Source organism: Sapajus apella, unplaced genomic scaffold, assembly GCF_009761245.1.
Source record: "Sapajus apella isolate SASKATOON/1434 unplaced genomic scaffold, GSC_monkey_1.0 scaffold81, whole genome shotgun sequence".
Taxonomy (NCBI): domain Eukaryota; kingdom Metazoa; phylum Chordata; class Mammalia; order Primates; family Cebidae; genus Sapajus; species Sapajus apella.
The window spans coordinates 2,314,615-2,338,429 of NW_022437021.1; the positions used below are offsets into that span (position 1 = coordinate 2,314,615).

The 23,815-nt window shown below is 37.1% G+C and overlaps 1 protein-coding gene across 17 annotated transcripts in view; it reads right to left on the reverse strand.

Moving 5' to 3' along the window:
* PPP1R9A (protein phosphatase 1 regulatory subunit 9A) overlaps nucleotides 1–13,735 on the reverse strand; it is a 344,292-nt gene extending 330,557 nt beyond the window's left edge. For 6 of the 17 annotated variants that reach the window (XM_032252915.1, XM_032252914.1, XM_032252913.1 and 3 more), the window contains exons 1-3: nucleotides 13,633–13,731; nucleotides 12,722–12,928; nucleotides 9,843–11,452 (exon numbers count right to left, since the gene is read on the reverse strand). In XM_032252915.1, coding sequence (XP_032108806.1) covers nucleotides 9,843–11,234 — 1,392 coding nt within the window. In that variant the 5' untranslated portion in view covers nucleotides 11,235–11,452; nucleotides 12,722–12,928; nucleotides 13,633–13,731. Of the gene's footprint in view, nucleotides 1–9,842; nucleotides 11,453–12,721; nucleotides 13,066–13,185; nucleotides 13,353–13,632 lie in introns of those variants that run through there. The other 11 variants (XM_032252916.1, XM_032252910.1, XM_032252918.1 and 8 more) reach the window with 8 other exon arrangements.
* Nucleotides 13,736–23,815: the final 10,080 nt, after the last annotated feature.

Below are 23,815 nucleotides of genomic sequence, written 5' to 3' on the forward strand. Positions count from 1 at the left end.
ATAATTTAAATTACTATATTTTATTATTCTACCTACAGAATAAACTTCTAAAACTAAACACATTCTAGACAATGGTAGATAAGATGTCATTCAAACATCCTACAATAAGTTTTCCATTTCCCCCTAAGAAATGGGTTATTTAGAAAATAATAATTATGTATATATTAATTAACAATGAAAAGTGTGAATTTATGTCTTTTCTTCCTTTACAAAACAATTCTGCATATCAATTTTACCAAAACTAGTACTTAGTAAAGGAATCCATCAATATAACACTGACTCAAACATAGATCTTCAAGACTAACCAATAAACCTCTTTTACCCTCTCCTCTGTGGACCCTTACTATGAAAAGAAAACTCTTCACAAGCCTGAAAAGGTACCTCTGACTGTGAGTACTATTTAAGATTCTTATATTGAAGATTAGACCATTTTCTGGTATGAATGTACCCTCCATGAAGCTGTATTCTTACATATTTTTAAAAGAGGAGAAGTAAAAAGAAATTTTTGGAGGAGATATCTGAGGTGGATAAAAGAGAAAAGTCCATCTCATTATACAACAACAGACTCAACATGTAGGTCGTTCAGTTTCATAGAGCCATGCCAGTCCAAAGGCATCAAGACAGAAATACCAAAGACCTACTCTGGAAGCCTCTGACTTCCTATTCCTGGAAAGAAGCCTTCATGGTCATGACTCTGTTCACCTATTTGACCCTTGCCAACAACTCTATGTCCGAATCTAGCCCTATATATTTCAACTGGCATGAACTTGGAAGATTAGCTTTCCCCAGTACAAAACTCAACCGACTTATAAAAGAAGGCAGGAGACTAACAGATCTGTGAGCAGTTTCATTTAACATTACCCATAAATATTTGGTAAACAGTTTTAACTCCACAAATACTTTTTAAAAATACCAATGGAATTGATTAAGTAAGCAAAGAATAAAACTTTCCTCTTCCTAAATTTCCTGATATCTTCATATTCTGTCTATTTCACTGTCTTCTTTGTAAGGATATATACATGAGAAAGAGCAAGTTAGGCTGAAAACTGGGAACTGTACCAAAAAATTATCAATATTTCAATCACGTTGAACTGTGCTATGAAGCTATTTCCAGAGCAAAAGTGAGTGAAGCAATTAATATGTCAGCAACTATATTACAAAACATTTCTTTCTTTAGTCTTAGTTTCCCGGCAGGATGTTTTAACATATAGTTAAACCCATACTTTCAAAAGTCAAGTTGCTCTAAAACTCCATTCCATAAAAATGTACTCCCATGGACTTAATATTTTAATCATTTTAAGGTTTCTACTATATCTATAGAATGAAAACTTTCTCAAGAACAATTCAACATAAATTCTTCCTTTTGGTATTTCAACAAAAGATGTCCAAAATTTTCTCTTTGAAATCACAGCACAAATGTTAATGATTACAGTACAGTACAAATATGTTTAAGAGACAGAGAATTACAGGATGGTAAAGCTGAGAAGCAATCTTAGTGATAAATTACAAGTAAGACAGCCTCAATTACAGGTAAGAAATTCAAGGCCTCAAGAGGCACACTTGTCCAACCTTACAGAATATCAAGTACCTCTTGGTGTTACCATTATTACTAGTTAATGATATTTAACAGTAATATAAACAGTATGCTCCAACAGAAAATACACAATAAACTAAATAAATATCTGCCTCAAATAATTCATCTTATATATGGTTACAGTACAGATAACAGCACATAGGCATAGGAAATCTATATCAAAATAGTGAAGGATGAGAAAAAAATTTTCAGTAGTGAAGCTGTACATAAACCATTCCAGTCAAAGTAAAAGAATAACAAAAGCAACAATATAAGAGAAGTAGGATAGAAATAAGCATCAGATCATTAGTAAAGGAACAGGATCCCTTCACACTAGAAAAAGACCAATGTAAACATGAAGCTCTGAATCAATGCCATTTGTACCTTTAAAGAAATCCTATGCTGGCAGGACATGGTGGTTCACCTACAATGCTAGCATTTTGGGAGGCTGAGGCAAGAGGGTCGCTTGAGCCCAGGAGTTCAAGACCAGCCTGGACGACATAGCAAGACCAAAAAAAAAAAAAAAAAAAAACTACCAAAAAAATGTTAGTTAGCAGGCATTGTGGCACACACCTCTAGTCCCAGCTACTTGGGAGGCTGGGACAGGAAAATCCCCTGTGCGCAGGAGTTCAAGAATGCTGTGAGCTTTGAGCATGCCGCTGAACTCCAGCCTGGGCAACAGGCCAAGACCCTGTCTCTAAAAAGAAATAATGAAAGCCTATACTGAATCAAACATTCATGCTTCATGAGTAGCAATTTTAGATTACTTTAGGAGAAGTGTGGTGTCCTACACAAGGGATTTGTTCAGCCATCCTCTTAGCCACATAAGCCTACTCTTCCTCAGTTATGCATTTCATCCCTTCTTGGATCCTACGTTTTCTCAGCTTCATGTGTTCTTCCTCTCTATGAAACACCATAAAATGGCAGACAACATTTGTTGCTCCCACATTGTGCTACTTAATTTTTAGACCATGTCACCAACCAGAAGAAAACTCTTTTTGCCTTTGCTCTCTAGGCTTTCCTGTAGTGTGCTATCCTCATGGTATCTTAAATTTAATATAACCCAACTCATACTCATTGTGTGTCCTATATTCTTTTTTAAAAGCATTTATAAGAAATGTCAAGAAGAAGTAAGTCTACAGAAAAACAAAGTGAATTACTGCTTGCCAGAGGATGGCGAAGGAAGGGGAATTGGGAATAATTATTCACAGACACAGGGATTCTTTCTGGGATGAAGGAAATGTTCTAAAATCAGATAAAAGTGATGGTTGCACAACACTGTGAATATACTAAAAACCACTGAATTGTGCATTTCAAAGTGGTGAACTTTGTTACCTGAATTTTATCTTAATAAAAAATTGCAAATTAAATAAAAAGAAGAGTGAGTGCATCACCTCCCTAAACAGCAGCATGCCGCCCCTCCTTCTAACTTTCCTTTTACCTTCCAAAGTAATAAACTACCCATCAGTAGAATTATTCAAGCAGAAACTGAAACATCATCTGTAAGGGGTATGCTACAGAAGGGCTTCCTGAAGTGACTGGGAAATGATGCCATATTACCTTCAAGTATTTGTCATCTCTAAATGTCTATGTCACAAACTAAAGAGATTAGAACCAAGAGAAAACTGTAAAAGTGACAAGAAAAACTAAAAGCATAACTTGAAAAGTTTTCTTCCTTTTCAAAACCATAATATAATATAGTGAAAAGAACACTATAAAGTGAAAGAACAAAAAGAAAATAGGTCCAAATGAGAGCATAGAAAATTATGAAAAATATCAGGTAAATTAGATAACAGCATAAAACGCAACAAACTATAGCAACGTTTGTTTTGTTTATACAGAATTTATCCTACATTTAACTATATTTCTCTAAGAAAATTTCTAAACTTCAAGTGGTAGAGAAGACATTAGAAAAAAAATCTAATGCAGATGAGATTTAAATCAAATTACTTCTGATGGGCATGTAACTGGCTTAACAAGGTAAACAATGTATGGATAACATAACACAAAGTTATTTTCCTCCAAATTTGGCATCTTATCTTTCAACAACTAGTGTCATTTGTAAGAAAGTTTAGGGGGAACACAAATTATGTATAATCCAAAAACCAAGAAACTGCTGAGCACAGTGGCTCACGCCCTTAATCTCAGCACTTCAAGAGGCCAAGGCAGGAGTCTTGCTTGAGCCCAAGAGTTCAAGACAAGCCTTGACAACAGAATGAGACTCCATCTCTACAAAAACATTTAAAAAAAAATAGCCAAGCATGGTAGTGCTTGCCTGTAGTCCTAGCCACACGGGAAGCTGAGGCAGGAGAATTACTTGAGCCCCAGAGATTAAGGATGCAGTGAGCCATGACTGGATCACTGCAATCCAGCCAGGTTGACAGAGCAAGACCTTGTCTCAAAAAACAAATTAACAAAAAGCAAGAAACTTTAAATCTATTATAAATGCCAGTAAACAACTGAAATAATCTGCTATCAAAAAGAATTCTTTTTTAAACACTAAATGATCACTGTTCAGTTTAAAAAAAAAAAGTATAGATACACCTCTGGATTTTAGAGAAGTTTATTCAATAAATATTCATTATTTGATTTTACAGAGTGTATTAAAATATTTGGCATATTTCATTTACCTGGTTGTAAAATATAGGTCATAAAACATAAAAATTTAAAAGGAAATCCAATTTAAATGTTATACCATTGGCCAGGCACAGTGGCCTACACCTGTAATCTTAGCACTTTGGGAGGCCAAGGCAGGCAGATCACTTGAGGTCAGGAGTTCGAGACTACATGGTGAAACCCTGTCTCTACTAAAAATACAAAAATTAGCCAGGCTTAGTGGTGCATGCCTGTAGTCCCAGCTACTGAGGAGGCTGAGGCACAAGAATCACTTGAACCCAGGAAATGGAGGTTACAGTGAGCTGACATCAATTGCGTCACTGCACTCCAGCCTGGGTGACAGAGCAAAACTCCATCTCAAAAAATAAAAAATAAATGTTAAATCATCAAAGTTATCCCAAAAAAGCAAGTTAAACGACAATTCTTAAAGTCTCTTTGTTTATTAATTTACACTTGTAAAATATGAAAGAAATGAAATTTCTAAGTCTATCAAAAACTTCCTCTTCCCACCCTTTTAAAAAACTTAAACCACATAAAGAGCCTAGGATGTGACTTTTTAATGACCCAAATGCCTTATGAGTTAGGGATCATAATCCACTTTGGGATCCAGAAACAAGAGTGCCTCATGTACTTTTCAAAATTACACCTATTTCATCTTCAGAGAACATTATTCCACCCCACCAGCAATAGCAGCCCCATGTGGAAAGCAGATTTACTTTGTTTCCCTAACATGTTATGGCCAGCCACTTTCAGAAGCCAGAAGACTGCACTTCCAGTTAGTATTCCAAAGAGTGATCTCTTGATCAGCAGCATCAGCACCACCTGAGAGCTTGTTAGAAATCCAAAATCTAAACTTCCCCTCCAGACATACTGTTATGTGGTTTTCCTACATTATTTCAGAATATGAAATTCTATTATAGAGGTAAACAAAACAAATGGGATGGATGAAACACCTAAGAAGTGATAATCATAGATGGTAAATAAACTAATAACTTATAAAACAGAGGCAACACTCAGGCTGGGCTAAGTATTGATAATAAGAATGCAAGCTGGTGAAATGAAGGCAGTCAAGAGATGTGTAATAAACAGGTAAGCTGGTAGTAAGACATGACAACAATTTGTTATGATAGAACAAATGAGGTTTACTTATAGACAAAAAGCAATGGAAATACCAAGTCACCATTATAACTGGACTGACAGCTACATTATTTCCATATCAGCCATCTACTGTGAACACTGAGGATGGTTCCATGGCTCATCAGCAGGTGAACTAGCAAAGCTATGGCAGTACCTAAGTGTATTTGTCACATCTCTTCAATAGAACAAGTTTGTATCATCGCCCCAGGAAATCATTAGTCTATGGAGTGTTGGCTCAAATATCAACTCTGGTCCTCATAACCACACTCTGAATGTGGAAGGGTTATGTGAAAGAAAGATGGGATATAGGAACATTGTTTACCCAGGACACAGGTAGTGTGGTCCTTCCAACCTGGTTTGAAACTTAAGTGTGTTAACTTACTCCATAGCTTTCCTCCTGCTTCTGGATTTGTGCTTAACCGGTTTGGTAAATCATGTGATTCAAGCATTTTAATTTGTTTGCTGAGTCCTTCTATTCCATAACCTCTGAGACAGCTTGCCTGCTAGTGTACTTGGAGGCCCAACCATTGCATCAAGGTAATTTCCCACAGAATACCTACTGAATCAGAATCTGCAAGCTAACAAGATCTCCCAAGTGATTCATATGAATATTAAAGTTTAAGAAGCACTGACAAAACTGTTATAAATGGTTTGCCTCCACAAAGACAAAAAGTTGGGACTCAACAGAACTATTCTCTGAAAACCATATTGAACAAAAAATCTGCATATATCCATGAACTCCCTGGCAATGACTTGGAGCCCCAGAAGAGGGAGAGAATACAGGAAGATCCATTTTCGACAAATATCATGTAAGGTTCAAAGAAGCACTGCTGCCCTTGCTGATTATTTGAACTCTAATCCTGTAATGCTCCAAAGGATTTGAGAAAACACTCAAAATATAGCACAACGTACCTCAATATTAACTCTGCTACGTCCTCCTGAACTGGGAGTTAGAACAATCTTTTTCAGATGTGCTGTTTCAAGAATACCAATCCATTGTAACACAATAGTATTTGAGGGGGAAAAAAATACCAATCAAAAGGACATAAGAAACAGAGAAAGGCTGTGACTTCCTTAATGAGGTTGCAGCAACCTTAGAAAGGTCATCAAAACACAGAGTTGGGAACAGCCTGAGAGCTTCCTTACTCAAAAGCACGGAGTTGGGAACGGCCTGAGAGCTTCCTTAAGTGTACCGGTGGGCTGTACACTTCCCAACTACCAGCAGCTCCTGACTTCATCAGCTCCTTATTTTATGTATTTGTTATATTTGCATTGTCCCTGACACATATTAGGGGCTCCGTAAATGTTCTGAATTAGTAGAAAAAATGACATGTCACCCTCTCTTGTTTGATTCATCTAAGACAAATTTACTTTAATTCAATCCTTTCATTTTGAAAAATTCCTGAGAACAAAGGCATAATTCCATCTCGAATTAGCATGGTTCATAATATTCTCCCATTCCATATCTCGAAGTTGAATTTTAATTTGCTATTAATTATCCCATTCTAATATTTCATGACCCTGTGAAACACATCAACTCATCCAATAATAAATAACTGTGTCTATAAAAGATAGGAAAATCATACTAACTAATGGCCAGCAATATAGTCCGACCATTTTTAAAAGTCAGGGTATATGTACAAATACAAGATATATGCCACACAGGAAAGATCAACTATTATTTTGATGTTTTTCTAAGTCCAGATATAAGACATCTTATGGAAATGTCTCCACAAAACATCTATAAAAAGTAGTGACTGAGGACAATATTTACAAAGATGATAAACAGGATTTGTAACAAAAAACCAAAGGTGCTGGAAATTGTTAACCTAGTAAAGAATAAAGTCACAGTCAGGAAAAGAATGTAAAAGTTCTAAAAATCATTCATTTAAAGAATATATTCCCTATTGCTTCTTTAAGAGTAAGCATGTTTAAGTTTCAAAGGAAAAGATTTAGCTTAGGAATTATAACTTCCCATTCCATAACTAAAACTTTATAAAAAGAATAAACACAGATAGAAAATGGTTGTGTGTATTCCTTTCCAAATAATCTATCCAATCCCTTTCACTCTACAAATTTAGTACAACCAAATGCCATTAAAGGACTCACAGGACACTAAACATTTTGGCATAGTTTTTTATACTCTGTTTTATGGGTTTTAAACACAATGTGTTTAAGAATTGACTCTATAAAGTCACAGAGGAAATGGGTAACCTTACAGATTTGTGTCTTCTTCAGCTATATGCATGAGAGAACACACATGATAAGCCTTCAATAAATACCTAAATTGAATCTAATTAGGTATTACCACCCTCTGAGGCAAAAAAAAAAAATCTTAATTGGAGAATAACCTAAACACTATGACCACCACCAAGACCAGTAGAAAGCAGCTCTCAAATTTTCCAAGTGAATCCACTTGCATATTAAACAATGGAAGGATCAAGAAAGAGTCATTGTCTTATTCATTACAAACGGCTAAGAATGAATCTTCTGTTTGCAAATTTAATCCACTCCAACTAGTCCTGTTAACTGCCCAATAAAATGAAATACATTATCTTTGTTTCACAAATCTTCTGCTTGATCTAATTTGTTTCACAAATCTTATTCTTGATGAAATGTGTTAAACGTAGGTAATGTTTCATTCTTTGCTATATAAAATAGTCTCTTTATTATATGAAAATTCAGAGGCAAAATGCTTATTGTTATAAGCAATCACAGCAAAAATTACTTGAACTTCAAAATATCATTCCCAAAAAGCTGGTTTGTTCACACATAAACAGACATATTTCAATGATAAATCCTTTAAAGTCCATTAAACCTAGTACTGCACAGTTATGTTTCGTGCAGCACAGGACCCAAATACAGGGCTGGTGTCCCACTTGGCTGAGTGGGTAGTGTTCTACTTGATAAATTTTCATAAGCTGCTATCCCCCGTATTAAAAAGTTAGTCACCAGGTTTAACAAACTCCTTGAAGAGTTCATTTCAGTTATTCCTGCCTTTCTCAGTGTGAAACGATTTAATCTTATTGCTTTCTTCCCAAGGGGTAGAAAGACGATGTTCAAAAAGGATGTGAAAGCCGAAGTTTAGGAGCTCACTGGATAGGTTTGCAGGAAAGGCACCTTTAAAGACGGTCTAGAGTAGGGCAGTGGGGGGTTGGGGAGGAGTAGGAAGGCAGAAGAAGATAGAGAATCAGGAAGGAAGGTGGTAAAACACTGCAAAGAAACTTAGTCTCAAACTGGATTGACATCTGCAGCTTATTTTAAACTACAGCTTAACTTAACGTGACCCATTCTGACCCAGAGCTTCTGCTATACATTAATAAAATGAAGGTTTGCCTGCTAACATCTGTAAATAATTTCATAGATTATTACTTTATTTCAGAATCGTATTTCATAATAGAACAATGTCAGATTTTTCTTTAAATATTTCTATGTACATTTATATTTTACAGCCTTAAATGGAAAGTCCTAAAATGAAAATAACAAGTGATTTTAGATTTTGAGAAAATATACAGAAATATACAAAATCACAAGTCTATCATTTATACACACTGTGTAAGCTTGAAGCCCCTAGAATGTAGTCTAAAACTACACGTTCTGCCACCATAAACTTCCAGATTCCCCAAGGAGAGCATGCCAGAATCTCAGGACTGAGCTGTGGGCAAGCGCACTTTGAAAAAGCACCCCAGGAGATTCTGATACTCAACCAACCTCCTCCTGCCCCTATTGCTATTATCCACTAACAACATTCTACCACCCACTGCTGATGTACTTTGTGCTATTCTTCTATACCAAATGTTAACTAAGTGAAGTCATTAGAGCATGTGAATTCAATTGGCATTTATCCAGCTTTTATGAGGTAAAAATGAATCCATGAATGGCAAATCAATGTTATTTCTTTCACAAAATTTCATTTTAAAACTACATAACAAATTTTGAACTCAAAGCTGTCTACAGTCAAAGCTTTTCAAAGCGTTTTAGTCAGCTAATATATTTCCATGAATTAAATTTTCACCACCAAGTAGCAGTACCCAAAAAAAAGTTCCTTAAACTTAAGGAATAACTCAGATTTCTTAAGCAAGTAGAGTATTATTTCCAGATTACCATAACTCTCCCATTGTACATTATACTTCATACCTTACAGTGTGTACATTCAGAAAATATTATTTATGAATAATTTCAGGTAAAACTAGTTTAAGTAATTACATTTCAAACTAACACTCCAGGTTTTCAGTACTCACATTACTCATACTCCAGTTCATTGGAATGTATCTCACAATCCCCAAACTTCTTCAACTTTAATATTACTCACTATTGGTGTAAGCCGTTACAAAGCACATTTAAGAAATTTAATTGACATCTCTCAAATTCCAAACTTTTAAAATCAACTGACAAGTGTATATCAACAATCTTGAATCCCTTACAAAAACTCCTACTAGCTGACAAGTCTATTCTACATACAATTAGGCCCTAGTACTAAAAACAAACAGAAAACAAACTGAGAAAACACACTTACCTTAATAGGGGCACTACTAAACTTAATTTTCCTATTTGCTGGGATTTCTTCTTCTTCTGGCAATCCAACGATTTCCGAGTATTCCATATCAGGCTGATAGTAATTGTTCTCATCACTATCTTCCTCCTCATCCTGCTCAGTGCCTGTCTCTCCCCAGTCTGAATTATACCTGGATCTCACCCTATACACATTATAGTCACTGTGCATGTACACGTGGGAACTATCAAAATTATTGGAATCTTCGGGTACTTCTTTTCCACAACTGGATGCAGAAGCATCAGGAGAGGTGAAATCACCACCTGCAAGTTCTTTCCTCTGCTGCTTTGCTGCCTCACTTCCAACCAAATTAGTTTCAGCATCTTCTAATGGTTGACTCTGTGGTAAAGGGATTTCAGACTTTGGCATTGCCTTACTTTCAGCACAAGGTTCTTCAGGACTGTCTTTGTCAATGCTGTCAGGAGTCTGTTGGTTAGTTGTAGCGTCCTCAGTTTCCTTGCTCTGCTGGATCTCTCCACCAGGTATCGAAGCTAGAGAGGTACTTTTAGAAGCCACTTCTGGTACTGGAGTTGTATTACTCTTGTGAGCATCCTCTTTATCAACACCTTGCTTGTTTGAAGACCAGGAATTAGAATCCTTAAGGTGGCCAAAGGTGTCAAGATTTGTAACAGTAACAGATGGTAAATTCAAGGGATAATGCCCAGTCACTGAGTATTCATTGTTTTCAGCCTTCTCGGAAATGATGGCACTGGGAGAATCAGTGTTCTCAAATACTGCACTCAGTTGACTCACAGTTGGGGAGACAGCCTCAGTCCGGGAGCTAAGGCTGTCCAAGGAATCAGTACTGCCTCTGTTGGACTTGGAACCTCCCCATTCATCCTGAGGTTCACTCCCTCCAGCTTTCTCCTTCTTTGGGGAATAGCGGTTGTTCTGTCCTGATTCATGCACACTTCTCTCAAACATCTTCCGAGTCTCAGTGAACTTGGAATATGAAGGGCCATCGTACATTGTGTCAAATCTACTAATTCGTTCCGAAACAGAGGACTCCAACTTAACAACTGAGCCATCTGTTTTCTCCAGAAATTCTTTGGGCTTCATCCTTCTCTGAGGAGATGAATGTCCACCTTTCCCCCTTGTTTTGGCAATGACAGCAGCATTCTCGTTGGGTTCCATACCCATCTGCATAAATAGGTTTTTAATTCTGTTGACATTAGAGCCATATTTCCTCCCCCTGCTCTGCTGGGAGCCCTCACCTTCTTTTGTTTTTTGTTCTCCATCTGACTTGGGTTTGTCAAAGGTACTTTTCAGTGCCTGGAACTCAGTTCGATATGCATTCCTGTGAGGAGAGGCACTTCTGAGAGTGGTTCGTTCACCCGAAGACTCAGTTTTCAACATTTTCACTTCAGGGGTGAAAAGCCAATGTTCATAATGATCAGAGAAAAAAAAAAAAAACCAAGATACCTCTCTTCTTTAATCACCAGTATTGGGTCAAAAAAAAGTACCTCTCAAACGGCATACTGTGTCAGTGATCGTTCCAACAGGTGTATTAGGAACTTAGTCACAGTCAAGAGTTACACAAAATGCTTTTTTTCAAAGCAAAACTAGGGGTTCATCTGCAATAGAAAAGAATGAATTTCTGAATTCATTTACTTATTTGAATTTATGTCTAGTAAAGTAATATATAATTTATTTTCCAAATGGCTTAGCCACGTGTCAAACAGAAGAGATTACTCATTGAAACAGGAAGTTAAAAGTCAAGAAATTATCATTCTGATTGGTCTTTGGTGAAAAATGTTTCAAACACAATTTGGAGATCCCTATCAAAATCTCACACACATACACATACACACACACACACATAAAGTTACACATAAGTATATATGAAAGCAATACTTTAAACCCAAGTTTTGGTCACTTTTGTGAATATCTTTAAAAGAAACCAGCAGTTCATCAATCTTTAAGAAATCATCAAACTGTCCAGAAAATCAACTTCACTTAGGATTCTCCACAATCAAGTAGAACGTATTCTTTCTAAGTACAATTAAGTTTGGAATCTATGTTTACAAACTCTAAAACATGCCTACAGAGGTTTGTTTCACTTTTTCTGCTCCAATATTCTCATCTACAGCATCTCCAAAGCAATACTAATGCAATTTCAGACCAAAACAAGGAGAAAAAAAGTTCGTGAATGGCAATAAGTTTCACTCTAAGTTCAGTTATAACAAGTATTTGGAAGTTTCCTAACAGTGGTTATTAATTATGGAGTGGGATGCAGACTACCATGGGAATAAATGCATAAGAATGTGACAATCAGAAAGCAAATATACTGTGACACCTCTTTCCACAGCTTTGATTTGTTTATTCTTTCTTGCCTCTAACTTACTACAGTTCAAAATGCAGTGCATGTTTGCTGGTCTCCTTTAGCCCACAGCAGGATTTTATATCAATCAGTGAGCAATCAAATACCTCAAGATACGCTGCGGAGCAGACAATCTAAAGATTTTTCATTTTGTTTTTGTTTTGTTTTGATATTAGACCGAGCCACATCACTCTCACGCACAATCAGCTGAGGAGGCACACACTTTCACTTAAACCATCTCCAAACTCGGCTCCTGGCCCAGCACGCATGCATGGCCCATGCAGACAAACAAGAAAGGCTTTGGAGTGTGGTGCCTGTTTTTTCTTTTTTTGTAAAGCATCGACAACCTCCTTTTACCCTGACCATTCTTTTCAAAGCCACAAACACCCTCCCTTCTCCCCTACACACACACCCCATTCCCTCCCCCGCCAATTCCAACCCAAGGAGGCGGGGGCGGGGGCGATGGAGCCGCCGGGGGATTCAAAACCTGCCCTCACAAAAGACAAACATAAATAACACCAACTTGAGAGGCAGCCGATTCCCAAGCCCGGTTCGGGACGCAATCCCTCGGCCCTGGGGCAGGACCGGGAGAGCAGGTGACGCCAAGCGCTATGGTAGGAGGTCGCAGTCTAGCTTTATGCCAAGAAGCACCTGAAGTCCTAACACATTGGCTGCGGCTCCCCGCAGCTGCCAGGCGGATCCCTGTGTGGCAGGGAGAGAGACGAGCTCCCTGGCCACATTAAAAAAAAAAAAAAAAAAAAAAAAAGGAAAGAAATTACAGGGTAACGATAATAAATCCCTTTGTTTTTCCTCCCAATGTGCCAGGAAACAATAGATCCCACTGATAATGCCTCCGATCTTCAACCTATTGCTCCTCCACCACAACCCACCCCCACCCCCAGCCTGCAACTCAGCCTTTGTACAAGCCGGTTTTTTCCTCCTCTCCACCCTCCCAACTCCTCGCCCCGCGCACAGCCTCCCCCTTACCCGAGCGGGAGCGCCGCGGGCGGGGAGGGTCGGGCCGCCGCGGCACCCAGCCCCTCCTCGCAGGCGCCCCCCGCCTCACGGTGGCCGCGGCAGCTCGGCTCGGCGCCGGCCAGCTGAGTGCCCCGCCACCCGCTCCTCACGGCGCAGGGCGCAGGGCTGCTGCGGCGGCCGCTGCCACTCGCGCCTCGGCCCCCACTCGCTCCCTTCACGCGGCGGGCAGCCCCGGGAGGCAAGCTGCGCTCCCCAACGCCATTGCTGGCGGGCGGCGGCCCGGGCAGCTACGCGCGCGCACGCTCGGGCCGGCCTGGGGCCATGGGTGCCGGCCGGGAAAGGGATTTGGGCCACGTGCGGTAGCCACGCCGCGTGGTTTGGGCGGCTGGGAGGGCTGCGGTGTAATGGAGGAGAGACCGCGGGGATGAGGAAGGCCAGGGGTAACAGGTGCCTCACCTCGGCGGATGGGATTAACTCTAGGGCCGCAGAGAGAGGGAGCCCGGCAGCAAAATCCCGGGAGAGGGAGAGAGAGGGAGCCTCTGGCGGCCAAGTAAGGGCGAAAAGCATCGGCCCGAGGCAAGGCCGCCCCACCCCCTCGGCCGTGGGCGAGGGGCCTCTCCGGCCTGGGGGCAAGGCCGGCTTCCGGTTCGGGTATTGGCTCCGGAACTGGGTTCTGAGGGGAACAGCTGCCAGGGGCCTCACTTAATCTGCAGTTAACTCCGTTAATTGGAAGGTCAAGACATAGGCCTAAGTCTAGAGTGGCCTTCTCCTAACCACTGCGCCTGGCCTACTACTCACCTTGACCTTAAGGTCCCACTGCCAAAGAGAAAGGGATGAGGAGGTCTTCTGCCTTTTCTGTCTAGGGAGAGTTTTTCAGCCCACGCCCCCCCCCCCGCCCTTTTCTAAACGCTCAGTACACCCTCTTCCACCCCCAAATACCGGAAGTGTTACCACCTTCCTGCAAAGTATAAAACTGATCATGCCGGGCGCGGTGGCTCACGCCTGTAATCCCAGCACTTTGGGAGGCCGAGGCGGGTGGATCACGAGGTCAAGAGATCGAGACCATCCTGGTCAACATGGTGAAACCCCGTTTCTACTAAAACTACAAAACATTAGCTGGGCATGGTGGCGCGTGCCTGTAATCCCAGCTACTCAGGAGGCTGAGGCAGGAGAATTGCTTGAACCCAGGAGGCGGAGGTTGCGGTGAGCCGAGATGGCGCCATTGCCCTCCAGCCTGGGTAACAAGAGCGAAACTCCGTCTCAAAAAAAAAAAACTGATCATGACTGTCAATACAGATCTTTAAACCAATCCTTCCAAAAAGCCTAAGGAGTAGGAACTCTTAAAGAAAAAAATTTCAAGAAGGTAAAAACATGTCAATGGTAGAAATATAAGATGAACATGGGTCAAAATTTTTATAGCTCTTAATTAGAAAGGGAACCCCAGCAAGATACTACAACCCATTTATGTGAGACTGTGAAGACATATAGGCAAGAAGAGGCAAAGCTGCTTAATATTCTATAGAGCACTGAAATGTTTATTATTATCTGCTTTACAGGGCAGTAACCAGTTGTATCTCTAAAGTAACAAAATAAATTTGCATTCTGTAGATAATACTCATTTACACATTACCAAACGTTTCTACAGCTTACTGAGTAGTAAAATAGCCTAGTGAAAGACACTCTAAGGTACAGACTACTGTAAATTCACAACACTCTGGAGCCCTGTGGATAAGATCCAGCATTCCATTGAAAGGACAAACAGTAATCTTTTGCTCATTTCAATGTCTTTCGCAAGTTTTCCCAACAGAACTATTTTTAGTCCCATTTCACTGACGGAAAAACTAAGGTTTAAGTTTTGTAACTTATCCGCTTCTCTAGTAGCTATTAATAGTGAATGATTATGGCTGAATATGAACCTAGGCAAGTCCATACACAGATTCTATATACTCTGGTAGCAAAATCTTTTCATTTCAAAAGGATTTTTTAGCTACTCAATACTCAATTCTATGTATTTTTTTAATTTTAAACAGTGAGGGCTTATTTTTTTTCTTTAAGCGTCACCAAATTCTGGGTCCTTTCCCAAGAAATTGGCATTCTGTGTCTGTGAAGTGGATGTCACTTCTATAAGCATAAACAGATGTAACAGGCAATGTGAGGGAGTTGTGGTTCCAGGCTCCACTTTTGGAAAGAACATTTGTGCTGTCTGGGATAATCTAGTGGAAAAGTTCCTGTCATTTATTTGCAGTATGGAAACCAGGTTTTTTAGGCAAATAACCTAAATAAATGCAGAATCTAATCACTGAGTTCTGTCTGTAGAAGAGGGGGCAGAGTTGGCAATAAAATCAGTCTTACACCTCTTTGCAAAAAGATGATTCATACAGAAAAGCAGCCTAAAGGATTTGGTTGGTTTGGGTTTTATCTTTTGAAAATTTGAAAGTTCTGGAAAAATTCATACTGAAGGAATCATAGAGGTTTTAACACAATGGTGAGATTTTAAGATTCCTAGATTGCCTATAATGGACCTTGCATTTCCAACACTTGAATGTTTGAAGGGTCTATTAGACCTGTGCTAATCCAATACATGCGGCTATTTAAATTAATTAAAATTAAATACAATTTAAAATTCAGTTCCTTAGTTACACAAGCCACATTTAAAAGGCTTGATGGCTACATGTGGCTAGTGGCTACTCTGTTGGACAGTGTAGATGCACAACATTTCCATCACAGAAATTTCTATCCAACAGTATTGTTCTAGACAACATTTGCACTTCTATGAAGTTTATAGGGTTAACTTAGTTTAATAGATCATAAATGTATTAGAGATTAGAGGTCATAACTTTTATATGTTCCAGCTGGAAAGGTGATAAAAAGTGTGAAAAGTGAACTTCATTACTGGCATGCAAATAATCCAAAATGTGCTTGGGGTGGGGGAGTTCTCATATATGATACCTTAACCTTTCATAATTCACATAGAATATAACAGACTGTTATTTTCATTCCCTTTGCATCCAGTAATATCATGATTGGTAAGACCACAAGTTTGGAGGATAAAAGCACAGAATATATTCTACATTATTTTAAGGGTTTTCTCAATGTATTTTTTAAGTTTTCATGATGGACATTCTAAGCAACATTCTAAGAATTAAGTTATTCATGTGTGTACATGAACCATTGGGTACAGCTGTGAAATTAAGCTAAACTAAGCCTGAATCAAATTTTAAGAATAGGGAAAACTGACTAAGCTGGTACTGAAGGCTGCTTATCACACCCTCATTTCTAGCAGAAAGATACCTAGCTGGTTGTGTGCTAATGGAAGTTCCTGAAGGGGGAGAAAAGACCATAACAAACTGAAAGGTCTCTAGATTTAACTTCTTTATGGAGAAGGCAAAGTAATGGGAGAGTGATTCCTGTAGGTAATTTTAGACATAATTTTAGCATAAAAAGACATGTTATTCATACCACTGTTTTCTTAGTGATATGCATAATGTTTTAATAGTGCTGAGCAGCTTTTTAATTAAGTTATAACCGCTTATTTCACGTCTGTAAGTATCACAGAATGCTTTGTTGACTACATTCTTGAATGTTGATATTAAATCTTCTTAAAGGTCTATCTCTTTAAAATAAATACCTCTATTTGAGGATAAGAGTTTAAGTTTACTTTTGAGTCTGATAGTATTTCACATAAACTCCATCGTACAGGTAGAATATATTTCTCTAAAATAATCCTCAGGTTCACATTCAGAATTATGATATCTATGATCAGTCTTATTTTATAATGTTAGCTATAAAATTAAGATTAAAGATATCATTTCTACCCCATTAAATAAATTATGATTCAGCATGGCTTTCTGCCTATACTTATGGCTTGGGCATGCCACTGAAAATTTAAACCATCATTTCTGTCCATTTCCCATTCTACAAGAATTTTGGCTTTTCAGCTTAAAAAGTTCATGGTAAGTTTAAGTATTTACTTTTATTTGCCATGAGTAATGAACTGTAGAAATTCCTGGGATTCCTTAAGGTCATTTTTAAGTTATTATTAATATCTTCTCTCTACAAATAAACCACGATAAATTTTCACAGTATGTTTAGGCTAAAGTGATGCAACTTCTCTTTCTTTCCTATTATTACTTTATTTGTCCACCCACACAAAGCACAGAAAAACAAGAGTTTTATTGGACTAGACATTGGTATAATGTTTTCATTACTGTCACTGCTTCTGAGGTTGCAACAACAGCTGCTATAACCATTTTTAGTTTTCATTTTTATAGCAGGTGCATGTTACACTTTTAAAAACAAGTATGAAGCATTTATTTGTTTCTACAGAAGCTCATTTTCCTTTCAACAGATTAGCCCCTCTAGCAGGACTCTAGTTGTGGTTTTCTGTCTGCAAATCCTCCACCTACTGATTGCACCTGAACTCAGATTGGCATGTTGCTGATCCTACTTCAAAATAATTTATTCAAAATTTATTATTTCAAAGTAGGTTCTACTCCATATTATTTTGAAGTAGCTCTATTCCATAGCATTAACCTTGGTGAATTAACTATTAAAGTAAATAAATAAGCATCCATGTTGCCTACAATAAAACAGGAGATTTCTGTGACTTTATTTCCATTTCCAATCTAGTTCTAGTAATAAATCTCCTTGATGAGGTCCACAATAGTCCCATTTTATACAAAATTTACATTGTAACAATGCATTTTAAGAAAATCATAGTATTTAATTTGTGTATGAAATCATCAGCTTTTAGGAATAATTCAATGATAAATTTGCACTGAAGTTATTAGTACATTTTTCATAGGTTTTAAACAGCCACAATCCAGATGTTCATCTAGCATAGTAATTTATTGCCATTACTTTAACACATTGTTTCAAATGAAGTTTGAAAATGTATCATAATCCCTTACATTGTTTGTATGCTGTTAAATTTCTCAATTGGATCAGTAATGGACAAGTACTTATCCCCATCAGAGAGGGCAGATCTTGAGCAGCTAGCATTGTCATTCTTGTCCCAGGACAGTACTCAACATCATGATTGCATCTGAAAATGTTGTGTTTCTTAGACTTTTCTTGAGTAAGTGATACTAAAGAGTCATAATCACTTAACTAGCATGTTTGATTAGATTCCAAGTCTATGGATGGATCACATACTTTAGAAATGCTTTATTGGCATTATTAGAAGAAAAAAATTTTCAAACAAATTATAACATTTCAGTTATCTAAAAATATATTTATATCAACAAGATGAAATAAACAGTCTGGAAAATCTTGTGTCTGAATCCTGCTATTGCCTTTTTTAATTGAACAAAACACTGTTACACTTAAGTTGCTCTTTGGCATGGAATTCTCTGAGCACAGCAATACCCAACACAAAGTGAACGAAGCATTAACAATTATTTGATGAACATGGATGTTTCACAAAGAGTTCAAGATGTCAGTTTGGGCATCAGCTAGATCCAGACTTCCTGGGATAACCTGCACTGCACATTGAGGTCTTCAGCCTTTGCCTCCAATAATTCTTAGGACAACAAGCCAAGTGTTTGTTTCCTTATACCGAGATAATTTTAAAGGGAAGCTATCAACACCAAGGTTATATATGTCTATGCAAAATGACAAGATGCTTTTATTTTCCATGTTGAATTTTGACCAAAAGCCATAAAAACTAAATATTTATTTTGTGAATACAGAAGCAGCATGGTGGACAGTTAAAAGCAATACCTAGATGCATCTTCAAAGGACATGAAATTCATACTTTATGATACTGAAAATAGAAATAAACATATTAATGTGAGACTAAATTGAATTTATATGAGTTAAAATTGTAAAAGAAGTTTAAATATATCATTTTAAAAACAAAAACAAGATGTCATTTTTACCAGGAATGCAACGTTGATCTGTTGTAGCTTTCAAGGGAAAAAAAACAAACTCTGTGGATTTTTTAAAATTACACTTTGTTCTAGAATCTAATGATCTAGCCTAACATTATTTTGTGAAAATTGAATGATTTTCTCATAATAAATTACATGTCTGTGAGTGCAGTGTACTATATTGTAATTTATGCAAAGTATACATATTTTGTTAATGCTTTTTGAACTCATCTCAAGAGCCTCAAAAATTAAGTAAGGCCAGCAACATACCAAATGATAGACTACCACATGCTTAACCAAAGGAGAGTTGGAAGAAGGCCAAATGAAGCATTTAGATGCATAAATAGTTGTTTATTATGTGATGTAGCTTTATTTTTCAAAAATCTAACACTAAGCTTAAAATTGGCACTGAGATACTCTTCAATGACCGCCGACCTAGAAACTTACATATTTATATAAACGCTCAGTTTCCAAAATATTTGTACATCATTATCACCTCATTAAAACTGTTCTGATCTCTTCCGTGGGACTTTCAAATCACAAGGTTATTGTATATTACAATGATTTTATTTTGCTTTTAATGAAATTGTTTCCAATTATGGAAAATATGAGTTCTCTAAAAGATTCTAACCATATACTTGGGTTGTAAAGCCTAAGAAATAAAATGACTAAATAATTCAGAACTGACCAAGGGATCAATAAAAATAACACAACACGCTTTCAGTAGATAGTATTATGAATAATGGCCAAAAAAAGGAAAGCAACACAAATGTCCATCAAATGATGAATAAATGAAATATAGCATATCCATACAATGGAATATATTTGGCAATAAAAATAATTGAAGTATTGATATGTACTACAACTTGGATAAAGCTTGAAAATATTGTGCTGAGTGAAAAAAGTCATCACAAAAGGCCACATATAACACAATTCAATTTACATAAAATGTCTGGTATAGGTAAATCTATAGAGACAGAAAATAGTTCCTGGTTGCTTAAGGCTGGGGCTAGAGGTTTGGAGCTGGTAAGTGATAGTGAATGAGCATAGAGTTTCTTTTAAGGGATACAAAAATGTTCTCATATTAGATCATGGTGGTGATTGCACAACTCTGTGAATGTGCTAAAACAGTGAATTGTGACTTTAAATGGAGCAATTGTACAGTATGTGAATTATATCTCAGTAAAGTTATAAAACTTTTTGGGGCTAATAAATATTGAAGACCACAGCCTCACAACCAATTGCCTGTCTCTAGTACAATTCTCATCTTTTAACCAAGTTTATTGATTAGCACTGTTGTCTACCACTGAATGGTTCTCTTAAAGGACTAGACACATGAGTCAGGGCTAATTCAAATTACAGCTTAAGATTTCCTGAGCTAAAACTAAGTATAATAATTCAGATTCTTAACTGTTCCATGTGTGTCTGCACATAGAGGGGAAACAAAATTGGAAATAAATAATATGTTTCATCTCTGTACAAAAGAATTAGATAAATTTCACTCCCTGTTGGGATTTACAGAATCTCCATTATTTGAACTGAGTTAACTATACCTTGCTTAAAATCCTTTTTGGAATACAGAAAATACAAATTAATATATAAATAAATAACTGTTTAATTTGACATATCTAAAAATTTAGAAGAGAATATTTGAGGTATTCATGGACAGATAACCTCTGCGGATACCTGGTTTTATGTGTTTAGCGTTTTCTTTATTTTCTCAGATGTCTCATAGTCAAAATTTTTTCTATGCATAAATAAATATATATCAGGCAATGTGAGTGATTTTTAAAGTAAATATGTTCAAAATTTGCATCTAAATGAGTCTCATCTCAAAGTAATTCCCTAAGTCTCCTCAATAATGAACATCTTCATACCTTGAGATAGAATTTGACATTTATCAACAATCTAAAGTCATATGCAGTCAAATATGACATGGGAAATGAAAGTAGTGAATCCACTTTTATAAAGTAGTTCAGTGACTGAATCAGAGGCTGGTTTATGACAAAAGAGAAATTCCAAAGGATTTTTTTTTTTAGCATTATTTGAAAAGGCATATTCTTGGAAGGGGATAGACTGATTTCAATACATTGGTTAGGTGTTTATTTTACTGCATTTTAGTCACACCTCATTACTGTCACAGCTATAGCTTTACAATATTTTACAATTTATTACACAAAAATATTTAACAGGCAAGAAGTTTTGCTTGTAATGTAGTTACACTGCACAGCTTCATTATACAATGTGTGTTGTTAACGCGGTGCAGCTTCACTATGCAATGGGTTGTTGTCACTGGCATACTAGATAATGCATAAGAAGCTGACAGAGAGCATTGTCTCATACACAATTTTAATTGTTAAAAGTATGACTTCATTTTGAGAAAGGAAAACAAAGCTGGAGGCCTCATACTTTCTGTTTTCAAAACGTCATCAAGCTACAGAAATCAGAATCATATGGCCCTGTAAAAAATACACACATATAAACCAAGAGAGAGCCCTAAAATAAAGCTTATATATGGTCAAATGATCTTTGATGAAGATACCAAGGCTACACAATGGGGAAATAACAGTCTTTTCAATAAATGGTGCAGAGAAAACTGGATATCCACTTGCAAAAGAATGAAGTTGGACCCTTACCTGATGCCATCTACAAAAATTAACTCAAAATGGATTAAAGACCTAAATATCAGATCTGAAACTATAAAATTTCTAAAAGAAAACAGGGGAAACTTCTTAACATTGGATTTGGCAATGATTTCTTGGACACGACACTAAAAACACAGGCAATGAAAGCAAAAATGGACAAGTGGGACTATATCAAACTTTAAAACTGCACAGCAAAGGAAATAATTTAACAGCAAAAGCAACAACTATGGAGTGGGAGAAACTATATATCTGATAAGGTATTAATATTCAAAATATATGAAGAACTACAACTTAACAACAAAAACCCAAAAAATACAATTAAAACATAGGCAAAGGACTTGAATAGACATTTCTCCAAAGAAGACATACAAATGGCCAAAAGCATATAGATTACTAATCATTAGGGAAATGCAATTCAAAACCACAATGAGAAATTACCTCATACGCAGTAGGATGGCCATTATCAAAAAAACAAAATAACAAGTGTTGATAAGGATGTGCAGAAACTAGGATCCCTGTGCCTTGCTGTATTAATATAAATGGTGCAGTTGCTATGGAAACCAGTATGGTAGGTCCTCAAAAATAATTAAACATAGAATTATCATATAATCCAGCAGTTTTACTTCTAGGTACATATCCTAAAGAATGGAAAGCAGAGTCTCAAAGAGACTTTTGTACATCCATTTTCATTGTAGCATTATTCACAAGAGCCAAAAGGTAAGAACAATCTAAATGTCCATCAACAGATGGATGGATAAAGAAAATATGGTATGTGCATAGAATAGAATATTATTTAGCCTTAATAAAAGGAGGAAATGTCATATGCCTCAATATGATATACTCCAAGGACATTACGCTCAGTGAAATAAGCCAGTCATGAAAAGGCAAGTACTTGACTGAAACAGTCAAACTCAGAACAGAAAGTAGAATGGTGGTCGCCATAGGCTGAGGTCAGGGAAGTGAGAAGGGAAGTTGTTGTTCAATGGATGCAAAGTTTCATTTTGTAAAATGAAAAGTTCTGGAGCTCTATTACACAATAATGTGCATATAGTTAACAGCACTGTGCTTTACCCTTAAAAAAGTTTGATTATAAATTTTTTGTTATGTGTTTTTGGCCACAATTTTTAAAAGGGTGATTTCATTGCTGCAAGATGAACCCATAGCAAAGACAACCAATTTTACATGCATGATAGTTCCTGAAGAATCAATGGAATCAAGGTGAATTGGCAGAAGTGTATTTTGTTAGCTTTTGCATTTCTAGCTTCAAAATGCCCCAGCAATTGCCTCCTTATTTTGGGGATACTTTATTACTTAGCTGTTTTTAAAAAATACTACAACACAGGTAAATGGTATAAGTGAGAAAGATTATTCACTAAAAAGTAAGTCACTTAGAGACTCAAATAGTTTGAGACCTGGCTAAATTCTGGTCTGCTCTCAAGGTGTTTTAAAATGTAGGTTTTATTATTATTCAGGTTTGATTAGTTTGAATAATTTTGGCAGGTTCTGCAGTGTACAGGTTGTCTCTAGTTTTTAGGTACCTGGTTCTGGGGTGATTAGGGAAAGGAACAGTGGCTCAGAGTGTGAGGATTCCCTGAGAGCCTGATAAAGGAGGTGCTAGTGGATATGGTATATGGATAAATGGGTTTACATTTGAAGGGTGCTCTCCCTGGGAATTGATTAGCTCTGGGAGGGTTCAACAAGAGCTAGTCATCAAGGCCCCAGGTTCAGCAAGGCCCCAGATGTAAAAGCATTAAAAGTACAAAAAAAGCGTAATTAATACAAAAGGAGAAATGGACTTTAAATACATTATCAACTCTCTAAGAATTTTTTTTTTTTTCTCCTATAGGGCTTATAAGAATTGGGTAATCAGCAATCTAGTGACATACTCTTTGGAAAGAATCTGGAATGAACATATTCTGTTTTGCCACAGGGAAATATAAAAGGCAGATGTGCTGTGACAATCAACTAATGGTCAAATTTGGAAGATTCTTTCTTAAAAATGTTAAAGCTGCAAGGAGGCACATGTTTTAATAGAAGGCCACTCCATTTCTAATATGGTTTGGCTGTGTTCTCACCCAAATCTCATTTTGAATTCCCACGTGTTATGGGAGGGACCCAGTGAGT